General features: G+C 40.1%; 2 protein-coding genes across 8 annotated transcripts in view; one reads left to right on the forward strand and one right to left on the reverse strand.

Moving 5' to 3' along the window:
• efcab7 (EF-hand calcium binding domain 7) overlaps positions 1 to 854 on the reverse strand; it is a 64,178-nt gene extending 63,324 nt beyond the window's left edge. For 2 of the 6 annotated variants that reach the window (XM_072273902.1, XM_072273901.1), the window contains exon 1: positions 59 to 851. The gene's annotated coding sequence lies outside the window, so the exon portion shown is untranslated. Of the gene's footprint in view, positions 1 to 58 lie in introns of all 6 variants that reach the window. The other 4 variants (XM_072273899.1, XM_072273900.1, XM_072273898.1 and 1 more) reach the window with 3 other exon arrangements.
• On the forward strand, positions 716 to 17,190 carry itgb3bp (integrin subunit beta 3 binding protein). Of its 2 annotated transcripts, XM_072273908.1 has the most exons (8): positions 716 to 761; positions 4,160 to 4,190; positions 4,286 to 4,409; positions 8,736 to 8,805; positions 9,259 to 9,337; positions 10,389 to 10,482; positions 11,910 to 11,963; positions 12,237 to 17,190. In XM_072273908.1, the coding sequence occupies exons 1-7, from the start codon at positions 718 to 720 to the stop codon at positions 11,957 to 11,959; spliced, it is 492 nt and encodes a 163-aa protein (XP_072130009.1). In that variant the 5' UTR covers positions 716 to 717; the 3' UTR covers positions 11,960 to 11,963; positions 12,237 to 17,190. The 2 variants fall into 2 exon arrangements, with proteins under 2 accessions (XP_072130009.1, XP_072130007.1); XM_072273906.1 differs by lacking the exon at positions 12,237 to 17,190 and having other exon boundaries at positions 11,910 to 12,113.
• Positions 17,191 to 19,359: the final 2,169 nt, after the last annotated feature.

The raw sequence follows: 19,359 nt of genomic DNA on the forward strand, positions 1-19,359 counted from the left end.
TGCTACTTATTAAAAATTTGATCTCGCTAAGACGTTGTCGTTTATGACTATATAATACCTAAATAAGTGTTGGTGAGCCGAGTCACTCACTTAACCACTTGCTCCCAGTCCAGGCCGTTCCGCAACCATAGCAACAACTGCAACCAATCGGAAGCTCGCGGTCCCACTGCGAAAAGGACTCGGCTCAAAACAGTGGTTCCGCTTTTCAGAATCAGATTCAGGGTTAATATCACGAGTTTATATCGTGAAATTTGTTGTTTGCAGCAGCAGTGTATTGCAATACAAAATAATAAAAAATATAAATAACTATTATGTATATAAAAAAGTATTACAGTAAATAAACGCAAAAAGAGAGGAAAATACTGAGGGTCTATTGTCCATTCAGAAATCTGATGGCGGAAGGAAATAAACTGTTCCTGAAACGTTGTCTATGGAACCACCTGGATTTGATTATTTCTTTTCCAGTTCCAATCAAGGCAAATACAAAATGATTTTATGCAGCACACTGATAAATAGTTAATTATTGACCAATCGTAAACAACGGCCCGTAACTATTTGCATGTTATCGAAAATTCCTTCAAGCGTTGTTCTATCTGCCAGTTTAAACTGTCAAATTATCTCTTCTTTAAAATTCGAAATTAAGATAATGGGAATTAGGATGCGGTTTCCCCAAGCACGGACCGTTTTACTAACTAATGTTACTCCGGGCACATAAAAATGCAACACGTGGCGCAAAATCTAAGAATGGGACCGAAACGCTCGTAAGTGGGTGCGAGGTAGTGAAGCGGGAAAGAGGGAGTAAAAGCGGAATTAAAAGGGGAGGGATGAAAAGGCGGGAAGAGAGGAGAAAGTGGGATTTGAAACTGGGAAATGGTGGCAGGGCAGGCGGAGTGGGGTTAATGGCGGGAGTAGAGTGGGAGGGGAGAGGAGGGAAGAGTAGGATGGATGGAGAAAGGAATGCTGGATAAAGGGGTGGGCTCACGGGGGTGGTTCGCAGAGAGTTAGGGAGGGATTGTGGGGCAGGGGTAATTGGATAAAGCGAGAGTGAAGTAGAGAAAGTGGTGTGTGGGGAAGAGGTGCAGCACTATGTTCACAATGTACATTCCCTTCTCTGCCTCCCACACCCGCTTTTCCTATTAATATCTCCGCGCTGACATTCAACACTGGTGCACCTCAAGGATGGATGCATGCATGGCCCGCTGTTCTACGGTTTGCACTCATGACTGCGTAGAGCTCAAATGGTATCTATAAATTCGCTAAGAACACAACTGTTATAGGCAGAATTTCAGATAATGATGAGCAGGTGTGCATGAGTGAGATAGATCAGCTGATTGAGTGGTGTCAAACCACAACCTTGCACTCAATATCAGTAAGACTGGAATTGATTATGGACTTGAGGAAGGGGAAGATTGGGAGAACACACATCAGTCCTCTTGAGGGGTTGGCAGTGAAAAGGGTGAGCAGCTTCAAGTTGCTGGGTATCAATGTCTCTGAAGATCTATCCTGGACCCAACATACTGATGCAATTATCAGGAAAGTACACCAGCAACTATATTTCATTAGGAGTTTGAGGAGAATTGTTAGGTCACTGAAGACTAGTAAATTAATACAGATGTACCCTGGAGAACATCCTGACTGGTTGCATTGCCACCTTTGGGAGTGCCAATGTGCAGAATTGGAAGAAGCTGTAGAGGGTTGTAAACTCAGCCTCCTCAATCATGTGCACTAGCCTCCCCAGCTTTGAGGACATCTTCAAAATATGATGCCTTAAGAAGGCAACATCCATCATTAAGGACTCTCACCACCTGGAGCATCCCTCTTCTCATTTCTACCATCGGGGTAGGCAAAGGAGGCTGAAGAGCAACAATCAACTCTTGAACAATATCTTCTCTGCCGATCTGAATGATTCATGAATGCTACCTCGCTGTTTTGCTCTCATTTTGCACTACATATTTAATTTTTAATCTTTATCTTACAGTATGTTTTTGTATTGCACTGTACTACTGCTAAAAAACAAATTTCACAACATATGTCAGTGAATAAAGCTGATTCTGATTCCCCTCCTATTGAAAATGATTGCGATTACACTATATACATTTGCTCATCCCATTGGCTTAGGTTTCAGCTTTGCAGTATATTCATATCAGGCTGATGGTACCAACTACAAACTGCTTTGCTTTTTTTTAATCCTTTCACTACCTCTATGGTATTTGGCTAATTATCTAAAAGCTATTGCTTCTATTTATATGACATCGTTAATAAAGTAAATTTCTCAAGATGCTTCCCAAGGTATATTACAAAATTAGTACTGATGTGTCTGAGTCAAAGAGATAGGAAAGGCTCATTCTTGGATGAGTTATGAAACCTTTATCAATTTTTTTTCTTATTTCCAATGATTCCCTGCTCTCCTAGCACATTTGGTTAAAATCTTAGAGCCCCAACAGAGCAAATCACATTGGTTCCCAATTTCTAAAAAATTCACTTTAACTCATTTGTGCAAATTCAAACAAAAGAGATTCTGTATCTCTAACCTTTTTTTGCTGAAACATCCTCTTCTGTCCTTTTCTACATTTCTTCCTTGCTATTAGCAGACCTAGCTTTAGCCAAATAATTTGGAATTTCTCTGTCTTTGCTATTTAACACACTTCTAAAATCCCACTTCTCTGACCATGCAGTTCCAGCCAGCCTTTCCAAATTTTTACTTTATTTTGCGGTATTATGGAGTACCTGGGAATGTCCATCTTTATTAAAGATGCTGCATGAATATGAATCAGAATCAGGTTTATTATCACTGACACATGCAAAATACAGTGCAGGAATAAAAATTACTATATCTCATTTGATCCTGCATATTGGAGTCTCTATATCATGCAGTGATGTAACCAGTCGGAACGCTCTTCACCGTAGAGATTTGCACGAGTCTTTAATTACATGCCAGATCCCCATAAACTAATGAAGTATAGCTGCTAGTGTGCTTTCTTCATGATTTGCATCAATGTGTTGGGCTCATGATAGATCCTTCAAGATGTCTGATGCCCTGGAACTTCAAGCTGCTCACCGTTTCCACTGTTGATGCCTCAGTGAGGGCTGGTAAGGGTTCACAATAAGTTCCTTGGATTTGCTGACATTGGGTGTGAGGTTTTTGTTGCGACAGCGATCAACCAGCCGATGTGTCTCACTCCTGTATTCCTCTTCATCACCGTCTGAGATTCTGCCAACAACAACAACAAAATCAGCAAATTTATAGATGTTGTGTGTGCTGTGCGTAGCCGCACAGTCATGTGTAGAGAGTGCAGGTTTTGAAGCTTCTTAATTAGTACTGATTGGATGATGATTTGAACATACACTGGAACACGCAGATTTATACTCGGCTACTCAGTCTCTCAAGCTTGCACAGCAATAATAAGATCATGGCTAATCTGATTGTTGTATTGATTCTTCATTCCCAAACCTGCAAAAAATTGTTTTGTTATTGCAACAATGTTGTTGATGTGATGTGAAACAGGATCATTAAATGACAAAGCCAGATTTCATGTCAGTGGATCAATGAAAGGTCAATCATTAATTTTAAGCATAAAAATATTTCAATTAATCAGCTGCAATTGATTGTTCTTGGAGTCCTATTAGGTCATTTAATCAATAATTAAACTCAATTATTCATCTGTCAAACCAACCTCATCTTTTTGCAAGGGGAAATGAAGAATCCATGTACTACAGTGTTAATCATGAACTTGTGTTGAGAAGCAGAGATGGAACTGATGTTTTGCCTCGGTGTTTGTTCTGTATACATGAATGGACATCAGAAGAACTAGGTCATTGGTCTGTAAGCTTTAACTACCAAACAGTGTATTGATACATTGCCTGATTTTGTACTCATTTAGAAACTGTATTTTGGATAATATCACATATGAGAATATTTTTCAATGGATATTGGGTGAACTTAAGGTATATTGTGGGATGGAATTGAAAAGCAACCAATGCCGCTGAACATGAAAAAAACATCTCATATACTGTAGATAATATAGTACAGTAATGTACTATACATTACTGAATGTACAATGTAGAGAACATTGGAATGAGAAATTATATTAGATTTGGAGTTTAGAAGTTATTTATTTGTTTCCTTTTTTAACAAATCCTATTTATTTTAATATTTTAGAGTTAAACGGTCTCTCCAGTTAGAAAAAAAGGTAAGTGTTATGGAAGTGAAAATTTGTAAATACTTTTGTTAATGAAACAAAAGGAATTATTGTGTCTAGAGGAGAGTTTTTTTTTTATTTTGCAGGAAGCAGAGAAAACACCATGTAAGAAGAAACCCATGATTTCCAAGGAAATGTTTTCGCCAGTCACTGGAACACAGCGTCTTAGTCCTTATACTCCCAAGGATTCTCATTTTAGGACATACTCTGGTACACTAATAATGTATTTGGACACTAGTTTTGCTTAATCTCTTATTCAGTTACATTGTTCAGTGTTTACTCATTTTCGTTACTTTCTAATAGGTATAATTGGTGTTCCAGTTTTGCTGAGTTATTGTTGTACAAACAGATTACTTTACAAAACTAGCTGTAATCCACATAGTCGACAATAATTTCAGAAATATTCATAATGGAAAATGCATACAAAATTATGGTAATTTAATAGTCTCAATAAATGTAAGGAAGGCTGCAGAAGGAAAACAATGTTGATTAAACATAAATATGCAAACTTATTGCAACACACATAAAAATTACCGGTGAACACAGCAGGCCAGGCAGCATCTATAGGAAGAGGTACAGTCGACGTTTCGGGCCGGGGCCTTTTGTCAGGACTCACTGAAAGAAGAGATAGTAAGAGATTTGAAAGGGAGAGGGGGAGATCCGAAATGATAGGAGAAGACAGGAGGGGGAGGGATGGAGCCAAGAGCTGGACAGTTGATTGGCACAAGGGATACGAGAGGATCATGGGACAGGAGGCCCAGGAAGAAAGAAAGGGGGAGGGGGGGAAGCCCAGAGGATGGGCAAGTAGTATAGTGAGAGGGACAGAGGGAGAAAAAGGAGAGAGAGAAAATATATATATATAAAATAATAAATAACGGATGGGGTACGAAGGGGAGGTGGGGCATTAACGGAAGTTTCCTCATGTATGCAAATTTATTCTTTCTTAGTGATGGGTGTAAAAATATGATTCAATGTGAAAATGCTATGCTGAAGAGAATACGTTTATACTTTAATTTTCTACACTTTCAATATCTGAATTACTAAGGTTTATATGCAAGCTTCTGATCTTATCTGTTTCAACTATGAGACATAGAGCATAAGAATAGGCCATTCAGCTCACCACATCCATAGCAACCAGTGGCCACCAATCCATTTTAATCCCATCTTCCAGCACTTGGCCCATAGCCTTCTATGTGTAAGTCATCAAGTACTCTTCCAGTTACTTCTTAAATTCTGTCAGTGACTCTTCTTTCATTCACTCTCTCAGACAGTGTATTCCATATCCTCACCAGTCTCTGGGTTAAAAAAAAATCAGATCCCCTGTAACTCTTCAGGCCTAAATCTATGTCTTCTAATTTTAATCACCTCTGTTGAGGGGAGATGTTTCTTGCAGTCTGCCCTGTCTTAACCCCTCAATTTTATATTCCTCAGTCATGTCCTTTCTTAGTCTGCTGTCCATGGAAAGCAGACTTAATATCTGTTCATAACTAAACCATTCTACCCTTGGCAACATCCAACTTCTGGTAAAATGGCACCGTTAAGTTGCGACTTTTGTGTGCAGCTCAGATGGGAATCATCATGTATTCCTGTTTAGGACTACTACAGCTAAAATACACAGACACAGCCATGGATACTTCAGTAAGCAGCATCATTTTAAGATACTTTAAAAAAAAAATCTATCCATACTCAAAGTTGACAAACTTCGTATGACAGACTTGGGTCTTGAGTAAGTTCCCATTAAGAAAACGGAAGTGAGGATGTTGCACTGGTCCACAGGTACAGTTGAAATGCAGTGGCTTTAGACTTCCACTCCCGACTATCCTACTGATAAATCTACAGTCTCTGGAAAATAAAACTGGAGATTGCTATACCACAGGGACTTCAGAGATTGCTGTGTCCTCTGCTTTCCAGAAATCTGGCTCACACCCACAATTTTGGATGCAGTGCTGCAGCCCAATGTCTTCATCATTCTCCACAAAGACAGGACAGCTCTGTCTTTTAAAGATAGAGGAGGTGGAGTTTGCTTTTTGATTAACTCATTGTGGTGCACAAACGTGCTAATTTTTGTCTCAGTTCTGCTCACCCAACCTGAAATATCTAGTGGTCAAATGTTGTCTGTTTTATCTGGTAGTGGTGTACATTCCACCTCAGGTCAATTTCAGGCAGGCACTGGAGGAGCTGAGCAACATAATCAGCAGCCACGAAATAACGGACCCTGATGCCTTCCCTAACATCGTGGGGGGATTTCAGCCAGGCCAGCTTGAAGAAGTCTGTGAAAAACCACCACCAACATAACACCCGTGGAACCAGAGGAGTCAATACATGACCACTGTGATATCACGATCAAGAACGGTTACTGTACCATCCGATGCCTGCACTTTGAAAAGTCTGATCACTTGACTGTACTTCTACTCCCAGTGTGTAGGGAGACACTAAAGCCCACAGCACTAGTAGTGAGGACCAAGAAGGTATGGTCAAAGGAGATGGAGGAGTGCTTACAGGACTGCTTTAATTTGGTGAACTGGGCAATATTCATAGATTCATTTTCGAGTCTGAATTAATACGCCACAGTTGTCACTGACTTCATTAAGACCTGTGTGGGTGAATGTGTGCCTTCAAGAATATACCACACATACCTAAAAGCCGTGGATGAACCAGGAGATTGGTAGTCTGCTGAGGGCAACATCTGTGGAATTCAAGATCAGTGATCCAGAACTATACATTAAATCCAGGTACGACCTACAGAGAGCTATTTTAAGGGCAAAAAAAACATTCTGATTGAGGTTAGAGACAGAACCGGATGCACATCAGCTCTGGCAAGGTTTGCATCCCATTACTTCTTACGAAGTGAAATCTAACATCATGAATGGCTGTAATGCTTCACTCTTCAATGAGCTCAATGCATTTTATACCTGCTTTGAAAGGGAGAATAAAACTGCTTCTGTGTGAGTCCCTGCAGCATCTAGTAACCCTGAGATCTGTATCACAGAGGCTGACATAAGAACGTCTTTCAAGAGGGTGAACCTTTGCAAGGCGTCAGGGCTCTGAAAACTTGTGCCATCCAACTGGTGGGAGTGTTCAAGGACATCGTCAGTCTCTCAGTGCTGCAGTTGGAGGTTCCCACCTGCTTTAAGAGGGCAATAAATAGACCTATGTCCGAGAAGAACTGCCTCAACAACTTGCCTAGTAGCACTCACATCTACTGTAATGAAGTGCTTTGAGACATTGGCTAGAATCAACTCCTGCCTAAGCAAGGACCTTGACATATCGCCACAATAGGTTTACAGCAGATGCATTCACGCTAGTTCTCCACTCAGCCTTGGATCACCTCAGTCTATGAGGAGGGTGGAGCAAAATCAAGATGGCACTAAACGGCGACTCCTTTGCATCTTCGGAAACAGCTCTATTTCTGTCTTTGATATCTCTTATTTTTTCTTTTCAAGGTTCTTTTGAATACGCTGACCTGAAGTTACACTCTGACAGGTGCGGTGAGGTGCACAGGAGCGAGATAAATCATCTGGTTGAGGGTGTTGCAACAGCAACCTTGCACCCAATGTCAGTAAGACCAAGGAATTGACTGCAGACTTTAGGAAGGGGAAGTCAAGGCATCACACACCAGTCCTCATCGAGGGATTAGCAGTGGAAAGGCTGAGCAGTTTCAGGTTCCTGGCCCTAACATATTGATGGAACTACAAAGAAGGCAAGGCAGCGGTCGTGTTTCATTAGTTTGAAGAAAATTGGTATGTCACCAAAGATACTTGCAAATTTCTGCAGATGTACTGTGGAGAGCATTCTAACTGGTTTTATCATCATTTGATATGGAGGGGCCATTTTACAGAATTGGAAAAAGCTGCAGAAAGTTGTAAACTTAGCCAGCTCCATTATGGGCTCTAATCTCTCCAGCATCCAGGAAACTTTTGAAAGGTGATGCTTCAGAAAGGTGGCAATCCATCATTAAGGACCCCCATCACCAAGGACATGCCCTCTTCCCACTGCTACCGTCAAGGAGGAGATACAGGAGCCTGAAGACACACACTCAACAGTTTCTTCCCCTCCGCCATCAGATTTCTCAATGGACAGTGAACCCATGAACACTTCTCTTTTTGCACTTTAATTTATATATATATATATATATATATATAGATTATAGCGTGTAGTTTTTATTATTATGTTTCGTAATGTTCTGCTGCCTCAAAAAAAATTTTATGACATATGTCAGTGATATTAAACCTGATTTTGACTCTGATTATACTCTGCACTATTTCCAGCACAAACAGGCAAACTGATTTTAAACCAAATGTTCAATTGTTTGGGTGCAGAAAAAACTGGATACTAATCGTGTCTTGAGCATTTACCAAAGGCAATTTCAGAGGAGCATTGGCCAGATCGTAGGGTCATGTCATTTACTCATTCTTCCTTTTCACAAAAGATGTGTCAATCAAACAAGAAGAACATTTGGGAAATTGGATTATTGTGTATTCAACAGTACTTTCCAAAGATCAATTTGAAATTTTTGCATTTTCTGTTGTCCTGTAGGAGCTCCAGAGTTGCAGACAGAGAAGACAACGGTATCCACAAGAGGGCAGCTGAATTCAGACCAGAAAGAGTGAGTCACTGAATCAACAGGAAGCCTCCTGTTGCTAAGTGGAAGAAGGGCTATGCTTAGCAATCCGACACTCTGGGGAAAATTAATTTACCACCTAAATATACTTATAAAATGATATGTAATAGGAATGTGTTTATGTTATCACTCAGAGCATTAGAATACACTGAAAAGAACAGCCAAAGTGTAACAAACTAAAAGTGGTGATTACATGTACAAGATTTCAAATCCGCTATTTATAAAAATTACAGATGATACAGTTTACGGACATGATGTCAAGTGATAACTAGAGCTGTTCACTATAATCCCTTTCATATCCTTCCCTGCACATTTGTATATTCTTCCTTTTCAAAAATTTTTCCAAGTCTTTCCTCAAAAAGGATTATAAATATACATCATTTGCTAGGTACTGATGTCTTATACATGTTCTAATTGGGATAGTTTCCTTTAATATAGATTAAATATATTAAGGTCAAAGGTGGAGAAGTCTGTCTTGGTTATCCAGTCAATCAGAGAGAAACTGAGTGCTTTGAAGGTTAGTATGGATTATATGATTAAAAATAATGAATAGCACGTTTAAAATGTTGCTGTATTTCTCTGCATGTTTCTTCACTACTTGCTCTTGGAGCAGAATTGACAATCATTCATAATCAAATTAGCTGTTATAGCCAATGAATTCTACAATACACAACTTGATTGGCAGTACTTTTGTCTCTCAGAGACCTTTACCTGTCGGAAATTTCACAGGTCTTATAAAAATATCAGAAGTGAAAAAACAACTTTTTTGGAGCAACAAACACACTGTAAACAATCTCAATTTCTCACCTTCAATTTTTGCCAGAATTGCACAACCCATTTCTTATGTATATGCAGATACAGTCAGATTGATTCTTAGTTCCGTTTTGACAAAAACCTTTAATCTCTTAGAATTATTTAGTGGCACAGCTGAAGATAAGAGCAATTGTATGGTTCCTGAAATGCAACTTTTGGATATGCCTATTGCTACTATAAGCTGATTTTGTTCCCTGTGTGTGAATTATGTCTCCTGATAGTTTATTATTGATTTAAGAAGTAAACCAGAACCATAAAATATACAACAATACAGCACAGGAATAATTCTTCAACCCATGAAATCTGTTTTGACCATCATGCTAAATTAAACTAATCCCATCTGTGTGCACATGATACATATCCCTCCAATCCCTGCACATTCATGTGCCTGTCTAAATTCTTCCATTCTGCCTGCTTCCACCACCACCTCTAGGCACCCACAACTTTTTACCCCGCCCATAACTTATCCTGCCCATTTCCTTTAAACATCCCTCCCCCAACACATACAGGAATCCTCTAAGTAAATTCAGAATACTGCACTTTATGATTCAAGGTCAGTATCTGTGTGCAGTCTTTTGAGGAGTGACAAATCCCTATGTCAACTCGTGTAGAGTTATAAACCAAGCAAGAGCAATAATAGACATTGCTGAAGGAGTTTGTTGATACAAAGTTATGTCGTTTTTTAAAATATGTCCCCATGTTATTTATAGGTTTTGTTTATTATGCAACAAGCTTGTCACTTGCTATTATTTCAGGCTTTAGAGAACACTAAAGAGTTTGGGTATATCATTGGTGCCTGGAACAAGTCAGGTGACTTAGCCACTGAGCTCCGCAGAAACAGGGAACTTAGTAAGTATCAGAGTTTTGTTTTCCAATCTTCAGAATCCTGTGTTAACTGTAGGATAACTTGTACTACTTGTATTTGTTGACAAATATTTAATGTCAGGGAATGGGAATGATGTAGCTTGCAACTGAATTGGGGACAGATGAGAAAAAAAAACGTAGCCATTGTGTACACAGATATTGCCTTATACATAATACAATTAAAGTCTCTTTCTTCAGATTATTTTTGAAAATAAGTTACTAATTGCACTAGATATTGTAATAGTAGTAAGTCAGAGTGTAGATTGGTGCAGTGGCACAGGACTGACCATTTCTGCATATAATCTTGTTTTATTAATTTCACTAACACTCGTGGTTAGGCTTCAAATCACAATGTAAGGGTTATAGTGGGAGTAAAGATGAGAGAGTATCTTCGTACTATTTTCTAAATAAGTATGGACAAGTGGTTCAAAATATCAAGCCTAGGGAAATGATTCCTAAACTAGAGAGGTATGGATGGATAGCAAAAAAAAACAGAATTAGTGGAATTGAATTTAGGAGCCAAGAGGTAATGTTGCAGCTATATAGGACCCTGGTCAGACTCCCCTTGGAGTACTGTGCTCAGTTCTGATCGCCTCACTACAGGAAGGGTATGGAAACCATAGAAAGTGTGCAGAGGAGATTTACAAGAATGTTGCCTGGATTGGGGAGCGTGCCTTATGAAAATAGGTTGAGTGAACTCGGCCTTTTCTCCTTGAAGCGACAGAGGATGAGAGGTGACCTGATAGAGGTGTATAAGATGATGAGAGGCATTGATGATGTGGATAGTCAGAGGCTTTTTCCCAGGGCTGAAGTGGCTGCCACAAGAGGGCACAGGTTTAAGGTGCTTGGGAGTAGGTACAGAGGAGATGTCAGGGGTAAGATTTTTATGCAGAGAGTGGTGAGTGCGTGGAATGGGCTGCCGGCAACGGGGGTGGAGGCAGATACGATAGGGTCTTTTAAGAGACTTTTGGGTAGGGATATGTTCGGCACAACTTTGTGGGCTGAAGGGCCTGTATTGTGCTGTAGGTTTTCTATGTTTCTAGAATGATTCAATGATATATACACTTGCTCCAAATGAATTAATTTGGAGCAAAGAATTGTTAAAATAATACATTTCATTTTGCATATTCTGGATAAAGGAGAAAAATAAGATACTGCTGACCTTGACTGATCTAGAGAGATTATCCATAAAGGTTAAGTGAAGATTAAATTGGGATTGGTACCAATGGGCACCTATAGATTGGATTTTTTTTCCGCTTACCATGATTGAAATATCTGGAGTTCCATTGCTCACTTGAGGCATGATTTCATAGGCATCGGCTAAATCATCCCTGTATTCAATGCTAATTCTCACTGAAAATGTGTGACGTTCCAGTGCAGATTATGATGGTACATTATTGTTTTTGTTGCAGTGGCACAAGTTGAAAGAAGCAAAAGAACTGCTAAAGTTCAGGAGAGATGAAAGTGTAAATCTTTGAATTTACTTTTTAATACATTTTTTCACTGTATCTTTCAAAGCTGCATAGCTGTTCTTTGTGATGCATTAATAATCTTTTTTCTTAAAATTGTCGTTTGTTAAAGTGCTGTACATTAAAATGAATTTCATGTGTACTGTCTCCAAAGGGATACTCCTGAAGTAACCTTATACTCAATAGTTAAGTTAAAATATCAATGTTATTTGTTAAAAGAGGTGTCAATTGGGATCAACATTTGAAACATCTTCTCTAACTATCATTCAGATTGAAGTGAAACATTCTTCAGAAATCAAGACTGCAGATGCTGGAAATCTAATAAAGAGAAAACAAAACTGAGTTAACGTTTCAAAACTGACAAAGGGTTTTCAACCTGAAATGTTAACATTCTCTTTTCACAGATGCTATGAGATCTAGCTGAACCATTTTCCCTTTCCTGATGATCTCACATACATTGTATGCTGAGAACCCCCTGACTGTTCAGGTTTAGTACACCCATCTGTTACAAAATAAGGTTCTTTTACTCTGAGGTGCACTCAATCCAAGTATCCCTGTCTTTGATGGTATCTGAATCTATAGTGTATTTCAAAAGTATTGATTCCATAGTCACCTAGAATAGGATTGCTTCATTTTGTGCTTTCCACAAGTCCAGTCTAGTACTCCCCTGACAACTGGGATTCTGCTTATCTTATGTTAAAACAATAATTTTTATCATCTACTTGCACAAGTATCTACTAGAATCATAGAAACTAATTGCACAAAAGAAGATCATTTTGCTCATTTCTATGCAGGCCAAACATAAACTTTAGCTTTATCTCAGTTCCAAGTTCTTTGTCTATAGCCTTGTCCACACCCTCATGGTTTTCTCATATTCATCCATGCATCAAATACAAGAATGGGAGGCCGTGCTCAAACTTAACAAAAGTTATTTACGCCATAGCTAGGATGCTATGCACGGTTATGTTTATCACATTAAGGGAAGGATGTAATGGCACTACACAAGGTGCAGGGGAGATTTATGAGGATGTTTCCAGGGCTAGAAATGATTTCTGCTTCCACCACCTGTTCAGATATGATATCCAGTTCCCCAAAATTTACTGTGTGATACAGTTTTTTTCCTTAGCCCTCTACTAATTTGCATCTTAATCCTTGAGTTACTAAGTACTCTACTGATGGGAAATAGGTCCTTTCTGTTTTACACTCCTTAATTACATTTCCCCTTACTCTTTGTTCCAAAGGAAAAATATTCATTCTCTTATTACTATAACGTTCTAGACCTGGCAAAGTCAAAGTTGCCCCTGCTCAACAGTCCAACTTTTTCGTATTCTACCTTACTTTATGAAGGTAAATCTTTTATTGGCACCTTGAAGCATCATTTGCATCCACACTTGAACTGCAGTTGTGGTATACTGTAAAAAAAATAACATATTCTTTCCCTTCATGTATGTAGAGAACGTATCAGGGTATGCCTTGATTCTTTCTACCATTATTTTTTCATTCACCTCTTTATATTCCTAACTTTTCAGTTTCACCCCTGTACTTTCAAATGTACTGCAGCACTGTGCTCATTGTCTGTCTTATACTTTACCCTGTCTCTTAATACACATGGGCAGCTAGAACTGGAAATTCTTTTCATGGTTACTTGTATGTTGTGAGTCTCAACATCTTCTCATTGAAAGCCTCCCACAGCCCTGACAATGATTAGCCTTCCAGCAGCTGTTTTAGTCTGTTTTTTTCTAAACCAATTTAGTAAAATTGCCTTTACCAACTTAGAACCTTTAGTCAATCTATCTGTGCCCATTTTTTTAATAACTGCTAAATCTAGCCAGCCATCTTTTTCTCTTGTCTGGATTCATTCCCTCTTTTCTTCATTTTAGTGCTTAAGTTGAACTTATAAGGTCCCATTTGTTGATCATTGCAGGATAATCACCCCTTCTTCTGGTTTGGAAGATGCAATCAAAAATTGGAATTTTTTCTTATGATCCCAAATCATTTGTTTATTTAGGATTCAAACTGGCTGATTTCTTGAGTTTATTGGTAAAACTGGTTCCTTTGATTGGTGAAACAACCAGGAACCTGAATCTTAATTCATGCAACATTTAAAGTCATAGCCATCAAGCACAGTAAATATGCCCTTCAGCCCACCAAATCCACACCATCCTTGTACCTATCTAGACCAATCCCATTTGCCAATGTTGGGGCTGTAATCTTATCTCCCTTGGTGGTAATTCAAGTGTTTTCCCTAATCTGATTTAGGGTTAATAGAACACACTTCCTCTATACAAACTTAGGAGTTGTTACATGCAATGCAGGAGGCTGTGGTGCTCAGCAGCTTTTTCCTGCTAGAGTCTTTTGCCAGCTAATGAATTTCTTTGCATTTGAAACATCTCCCAGAGAAAAACAACCCAAATAAATGACTGTCTTTCACATCTATTCTCTTTTGGGGTCAGAATGTCTTGGCACTGTCACTGGGAAAGCCACCAGATCAATATGGACTTTGGAGTTCTTCATAAGACCATAAGACACAGGAGCAGAATTAGGCCATTCAGCCCATCAAGTGCTCTGCCATTCCATCATGGCTGATCCCAAATCCCACTCAAATCCATACACCTGCCTTCTTGCCATATCCTTTGATGCTCTGACCGATTAGGAAATGATCAACTTCTGATATAACGGACTACTCCTCTACTGCAGTCTGTGGCAGAGCATTCCACAGATTCACTACTCTCTGGCTAAAAAAAAATTCTTCCTTACCTCTGTTCTAAAAGATCACCCTTCAATTTTGAGGCTGTGTCTCACACCATAGGAAACATCCTCTCCACATTCACCCTATTTAGTCCTTTCAACATTCTGTAGGTTTCAATGAGATCCCCACTTATTCTTCTAAATTCCAGTGGTCTCAATACTGACCCCTGAGGAACACCACTGGTCACCTGCAGCCAAACAGAAAAGGCCCCTTTTATTCCCACGCTGCCTCCTGCCTATCAGCCATTCCTCTATCCATACCAGTATCTTTCCTGTAATGCCATAGGATTTTATCTTGTTAAACAGCCTCATGTGTGGCATCTTATCAAGTGCCTTCTGAAAATCCAAGTAAATGACATCCACTGCCTCTCCTTTGTCCACCCTGCTTGTTACTTCCTCAAAGAATACTAACAGTTTGTCAGGCAAGATTTCCCTTCACAGAAACCATGTCGGCTTTGACTTATTTTATCATTAGTCTCCAAGTATCCTGGCCTATAATTACCTTTCTTTTGCCTTCCTCCCTTCTTAAACAGTGGAGTGATATTTGCAATTTTCCAGTCCTCTGGGACCATGCCAGAATCAAGTGGTTCTTGAAAGTTCATAACCAATGCATCTGCTATCTCTTCAGCAATCTCTGTCAGGATTCTGGGATGTAGTCCATCTGGTCCAGGTGACTTATCCACCGTAAGACCTTTGAGTTTTCCTAGTACTTTTTCCTTTGTAATAGCAATAGCACTCACTCCTGGTCCCTGCCACTCAAGGGCCTCTGGCACACTGCTAGTGTCTTCCATGGTGAAGGCAAATGCAAAGTACCTGTTAAGTTCATCTGCCATTTCTTTATCCCCCATCACTACCTTACCAGCATCATTTTCTAGTGGTCCAATATCAACTCTCACCACGATGTAACTCAATAAACTTTTGGTATCCTTATTTATATTATTGGCTGGTTTGCCCTCATATTGCACCTTTTTCCTTCTTATAGCTTCTTTAGTTGCCTTTTGCTGGATTTTAAAAGCTGCTGTGGGACATATCTGTCCTGCGCCTTGTGAACTATTCCCAGAAACTTCAGCCACCTCTGCTCTGCCATCATCCCCGCCAATATCCTCCCCCAGTCCACCTGGGCAAGCTCCTCTCTCAAGCCTCTGTAATTCCTTTTATTCCATTGCGAAACTGATACATGTGACTTATGCTTCTTCCTTTCTAATTGCAATATGAATTCAATCATATTATGATCACTGCCTCCTAAGAGTTCTTTTACATTAAATTCCCTAATAAAATCTGGATTAGTACACAACACTCATTCTAAAGTAGCCCTTCCCCGAGTATGCTCAAGCACAAGCTGCTCTAAAAAGCCATCTCATAGGCATTCAACAATTTCCCTCTATTGCGATCTGACACCAACCTGATTCTCCTAATCCCTTTGCATATTGAAGTCCTCCATTACAATTGTGTCATCATCTTTGTTACATGCCTTTTCCAGCACCCTTTGCAATCTCAACCCCACATCTCGGCTACTATTTGGAGGCCTATATATGATTCCCATAATTTTTTTTCTACCCTTGCAGTTTCGTAACTCCACTCACAAAGATTCAACATTCTCTGACCTCGTGTCACCTCTTTCTAAAGATGTAATTCCATCTCTTACCAATAGAGCCACACCACCACCATCTATGCCTTCCTGCCTGTCATTTTGATACAAAGTGTATCCTTTGATGTTAAACTCCCAACTATGGCCTTCTTTCAACCACAAGAAAGAGATGCCCACAACGTCCATACCGACCAATCTTTAATTACACCATGAGTTTGTCGGCCTTATTATGAATGCTACACACATTTAAATACAGCACCTTCAGTCCTGCATTCTTTGTCCTTTTGAATTTTGCCTCTGTGGTACAATTTAACTCATTGCTGTGTCTGCATTTGTACCCAAACATTGGCTTGACTTTCATTACATTCATGTTACAGCCATCATCTACTCCCTCTTCTCCCTCCTGCCGTCTGGCAAAAGGTACCAAAGCATTTGGGCTCTCACGACCAGACTGTGTAACAGTTTTTTCCCCCAAGCCATTAGACTGCTCAATTCTCAGAGTCCAGAGTCTAGTCTGACACCAACCTACACACACACACACACACACACACACACACACACACACACACACACACAATTGAACATCACTCCAATCCCTAAGCAATTTTTGCTCATTTCTTTCTTAATTCCTGCTAAAACATTGTTTACATTTACATTATTTATTATTATATTGTAATTTGTCCTTTACTGTGTCTAATGTCTTGTTTATTAATTATTGTATTGTCTTGCACTGTTTTGTGCACTTTTATGTAGTCCTGTGCAGGCCTGAAGTCTCATGTAGTTTTGTGTTGTTTCACGTAGTTTAGTGTAGTTTTGTGTTGTTTCATGTAGCACCATGGTCCTGGAGGATCATTGTTGCGTTTTTACTGTGTACTGTACCAGCAGTTATGGTTGAAATGACAATAAAAGCGACTTGACTTTATTTGACTACTTGTAAACCTGCTGGTGCATCCTCAGCTCTATCCTACTGGTTCCCATCCTTCTGCCGTATTAGTTTAAACCACTTCCAAAGCTCTAGTAAACCTGCCTGCAACAATATTGGTCCCCCTTGGATTCAAGTGCAACCAGTCCCTTTTGTACAGGCCCCACCTGCCTCAGAAGAGTCCCAAAGATCCAGAAATCTGAATCCCTGGCCCCTGCTCCAATTCTTCAGCCATGTATTTATGTGCCACCTCATTCTATTTCTATCCTCACTGTCGTGTGGCATAGGCAGCAATCCTGAGATTCCTACATTTGATGTCCTGTTTCTCAGCTTCCTTCCTAACTCCCTGTATTCTTCTTTCAGGACCTCCTCCCTTTTTCTATCTATATCATTGGTACCAATATGTACCACGACTTCTGGCTGCTCACCCTCCCTTTACAGGATGTTGTGGATGTGTCCAGAAAACTGGGAAGCAAACCACCATGCATGTTTTCTTTTCGCATCCACAGAATCGCCTATCTGTCCCCCTGACTATAGAGCCCCTATTACTGCTGCCATACTCTTCAGTTCCTTATCCTTCTAAGCTACAGAGCCAGACTCAGTGCCAGAAGCGCAGCCACTGTTGCTTTCCACAGGTAGGTCATCCCCACCCCGATCAACAGTACTCAAGATTGAGTACTTATTGTTGAGGAGGACGGCCCTTGGAGTGCTCTCCACTATCTGAAGTTCTCCCTTTCCTCTCCTGACAGTCACTGATTTATCAGTCTCCTGTAGTCATGGGGTGACTACCTCCCTGTAGCTCCTGTCTATCACTGCTTCACTTTCCTGCACAAGCTGAAGGTCATCGAGCTGTAGTTCCAGTTCCCAAACATGGTCTCTAAGGAGCTGCATCTCAATACACCCAGTACAGTTGTGGACATCGGGGAGGCTGGAAGTCTTCTAAAAATCCCACGTCTGACATCCAGAACAGAACACTGGCTCAGTAGATATATCCCCTATTCTCTCAAGATTTAAATAAATGAGAAATGAACTTACCTACTTACCTTGCCTCCACCTGTTCTCGCTGAAGCCTTGTTGAGCCAAAGTCTTACTACTCTGACGATGACTGCTCCGCCAGGTGGTACCCCTCTTTTATAGAGACTGGGTTTTTAAAGATCTTTGCCAGACCTGCACGGAAATGCTTCTGTGCATCTACGCAGAATTCCAATCAACGTCCACCATTATTGAGTAAAATAGTTTGTGATATTGTCAGTTGTTAAAACAGATTGCTTATTATAAACTGAGCTGCTGGCAGCAAGCCTCGTCCATTGCTTCATAAGAAACTTAGGCATCTGTTAGTCTCATGAGATCATGGATTTGTGCCTTGGAAGGTCTCCAGGGTGCAGGCCTGGGCAAGGTTGTATAGAAGACCAGCAGTTGCCCATGCTGCAAGTCTCCCCTCTCCATGCCATGATGTTGTCCAAGGGAAGGGCATTAGGACCCATACAGCTTGGCACCGGTGTTGTTGCAGAGCAAGATTCAAGATTCAAAAAACTTTATTATCATTCTAACCGTACATCAGCTCTGCAGGGCAGAATGAGACAGCGTTTCTCAGGAGCAGTGCAATCATAACATAACAAACACAACACTAAATAATAAACATAACAATAAATAGTAAAACACAACAGCCACATGTCAGTTAAAATCAAGTTATAAGTGTCCAGTGCAAGTTAAAAGTGACCAAAGCAGAGTCAGGTAGAGCAGCTATTTAGCAGTCTGACTGCCTGTGGGAGGAAGCTGTTTAGTAGCCTTGTGGTTTTAGTTTTGATGCTCCTGTAACGTTTGCCTGATGGCAGAAGAACAAATAGTTCATGGAGAGGGTGTGAGGGGTCTTTAATGATGTACCGTGTCTTCTGGAGGCATCGACTCTGAAAGAGGTCTTGAACAGAAGGTAGGGAGATTCCAATAACCTTCTCTGCTCCCCTAACCACCCTCTGCAAGGCTTTTTTGTCGACAGCACTGTAGCTGGAGTACCAGGTTGTGATGCAAAAGGTCAGCACACTCTCAACCACACCTCTGTTGAATGTAGTTAAGATGTTAGTGGGGAGTGATGCTTGTTTAAGCTTCCTCAGAAAGTGCAATCTCTGCTGGGCCCG

Source organism: Mobula birostris, chromosome 12 (assembly GCF_030028105.1).
Source record: "Mobula birostris isolate sMobBir1 chromosome 12, sMobBir1.hap1, whole genome shotgun sequence".
Classification (NCBI taxonomy): domain Eukaryota; kingdom Metazoa; phylum Chordata; class Chondrichthyes; order Myliobatiformes; family Myliobatidae; genus Mobula; species Mobula birostris.

What these genes read in the sequence shown, in the direction of transcription:
- itgb3bp (XM_072273908.1), top strand. Translation starts at nt 718, where the DNA reads ATGCAACACGTGGCGCAAAATCTAAGAATGGGACCGAAACGCTC. An exon ending in TCATTTTAGGACATACTCTG is followed by an intron (nt 4,410 to 8,735) that starts GTACACTAATAA and finishes GTTGTCCTGTAG; the next exon opens with GAGCTCCAGAGTTGCAGACA. An exon ending in CCGCAGAAACAGGGAACTTA is followed by an intron (nt 10,483 to 11,909) that starts GTAAGTATCAGA and finishes TTTTTGTTGCAG; the next exon opens with TGGCACAAGTTGAAAGAAGC.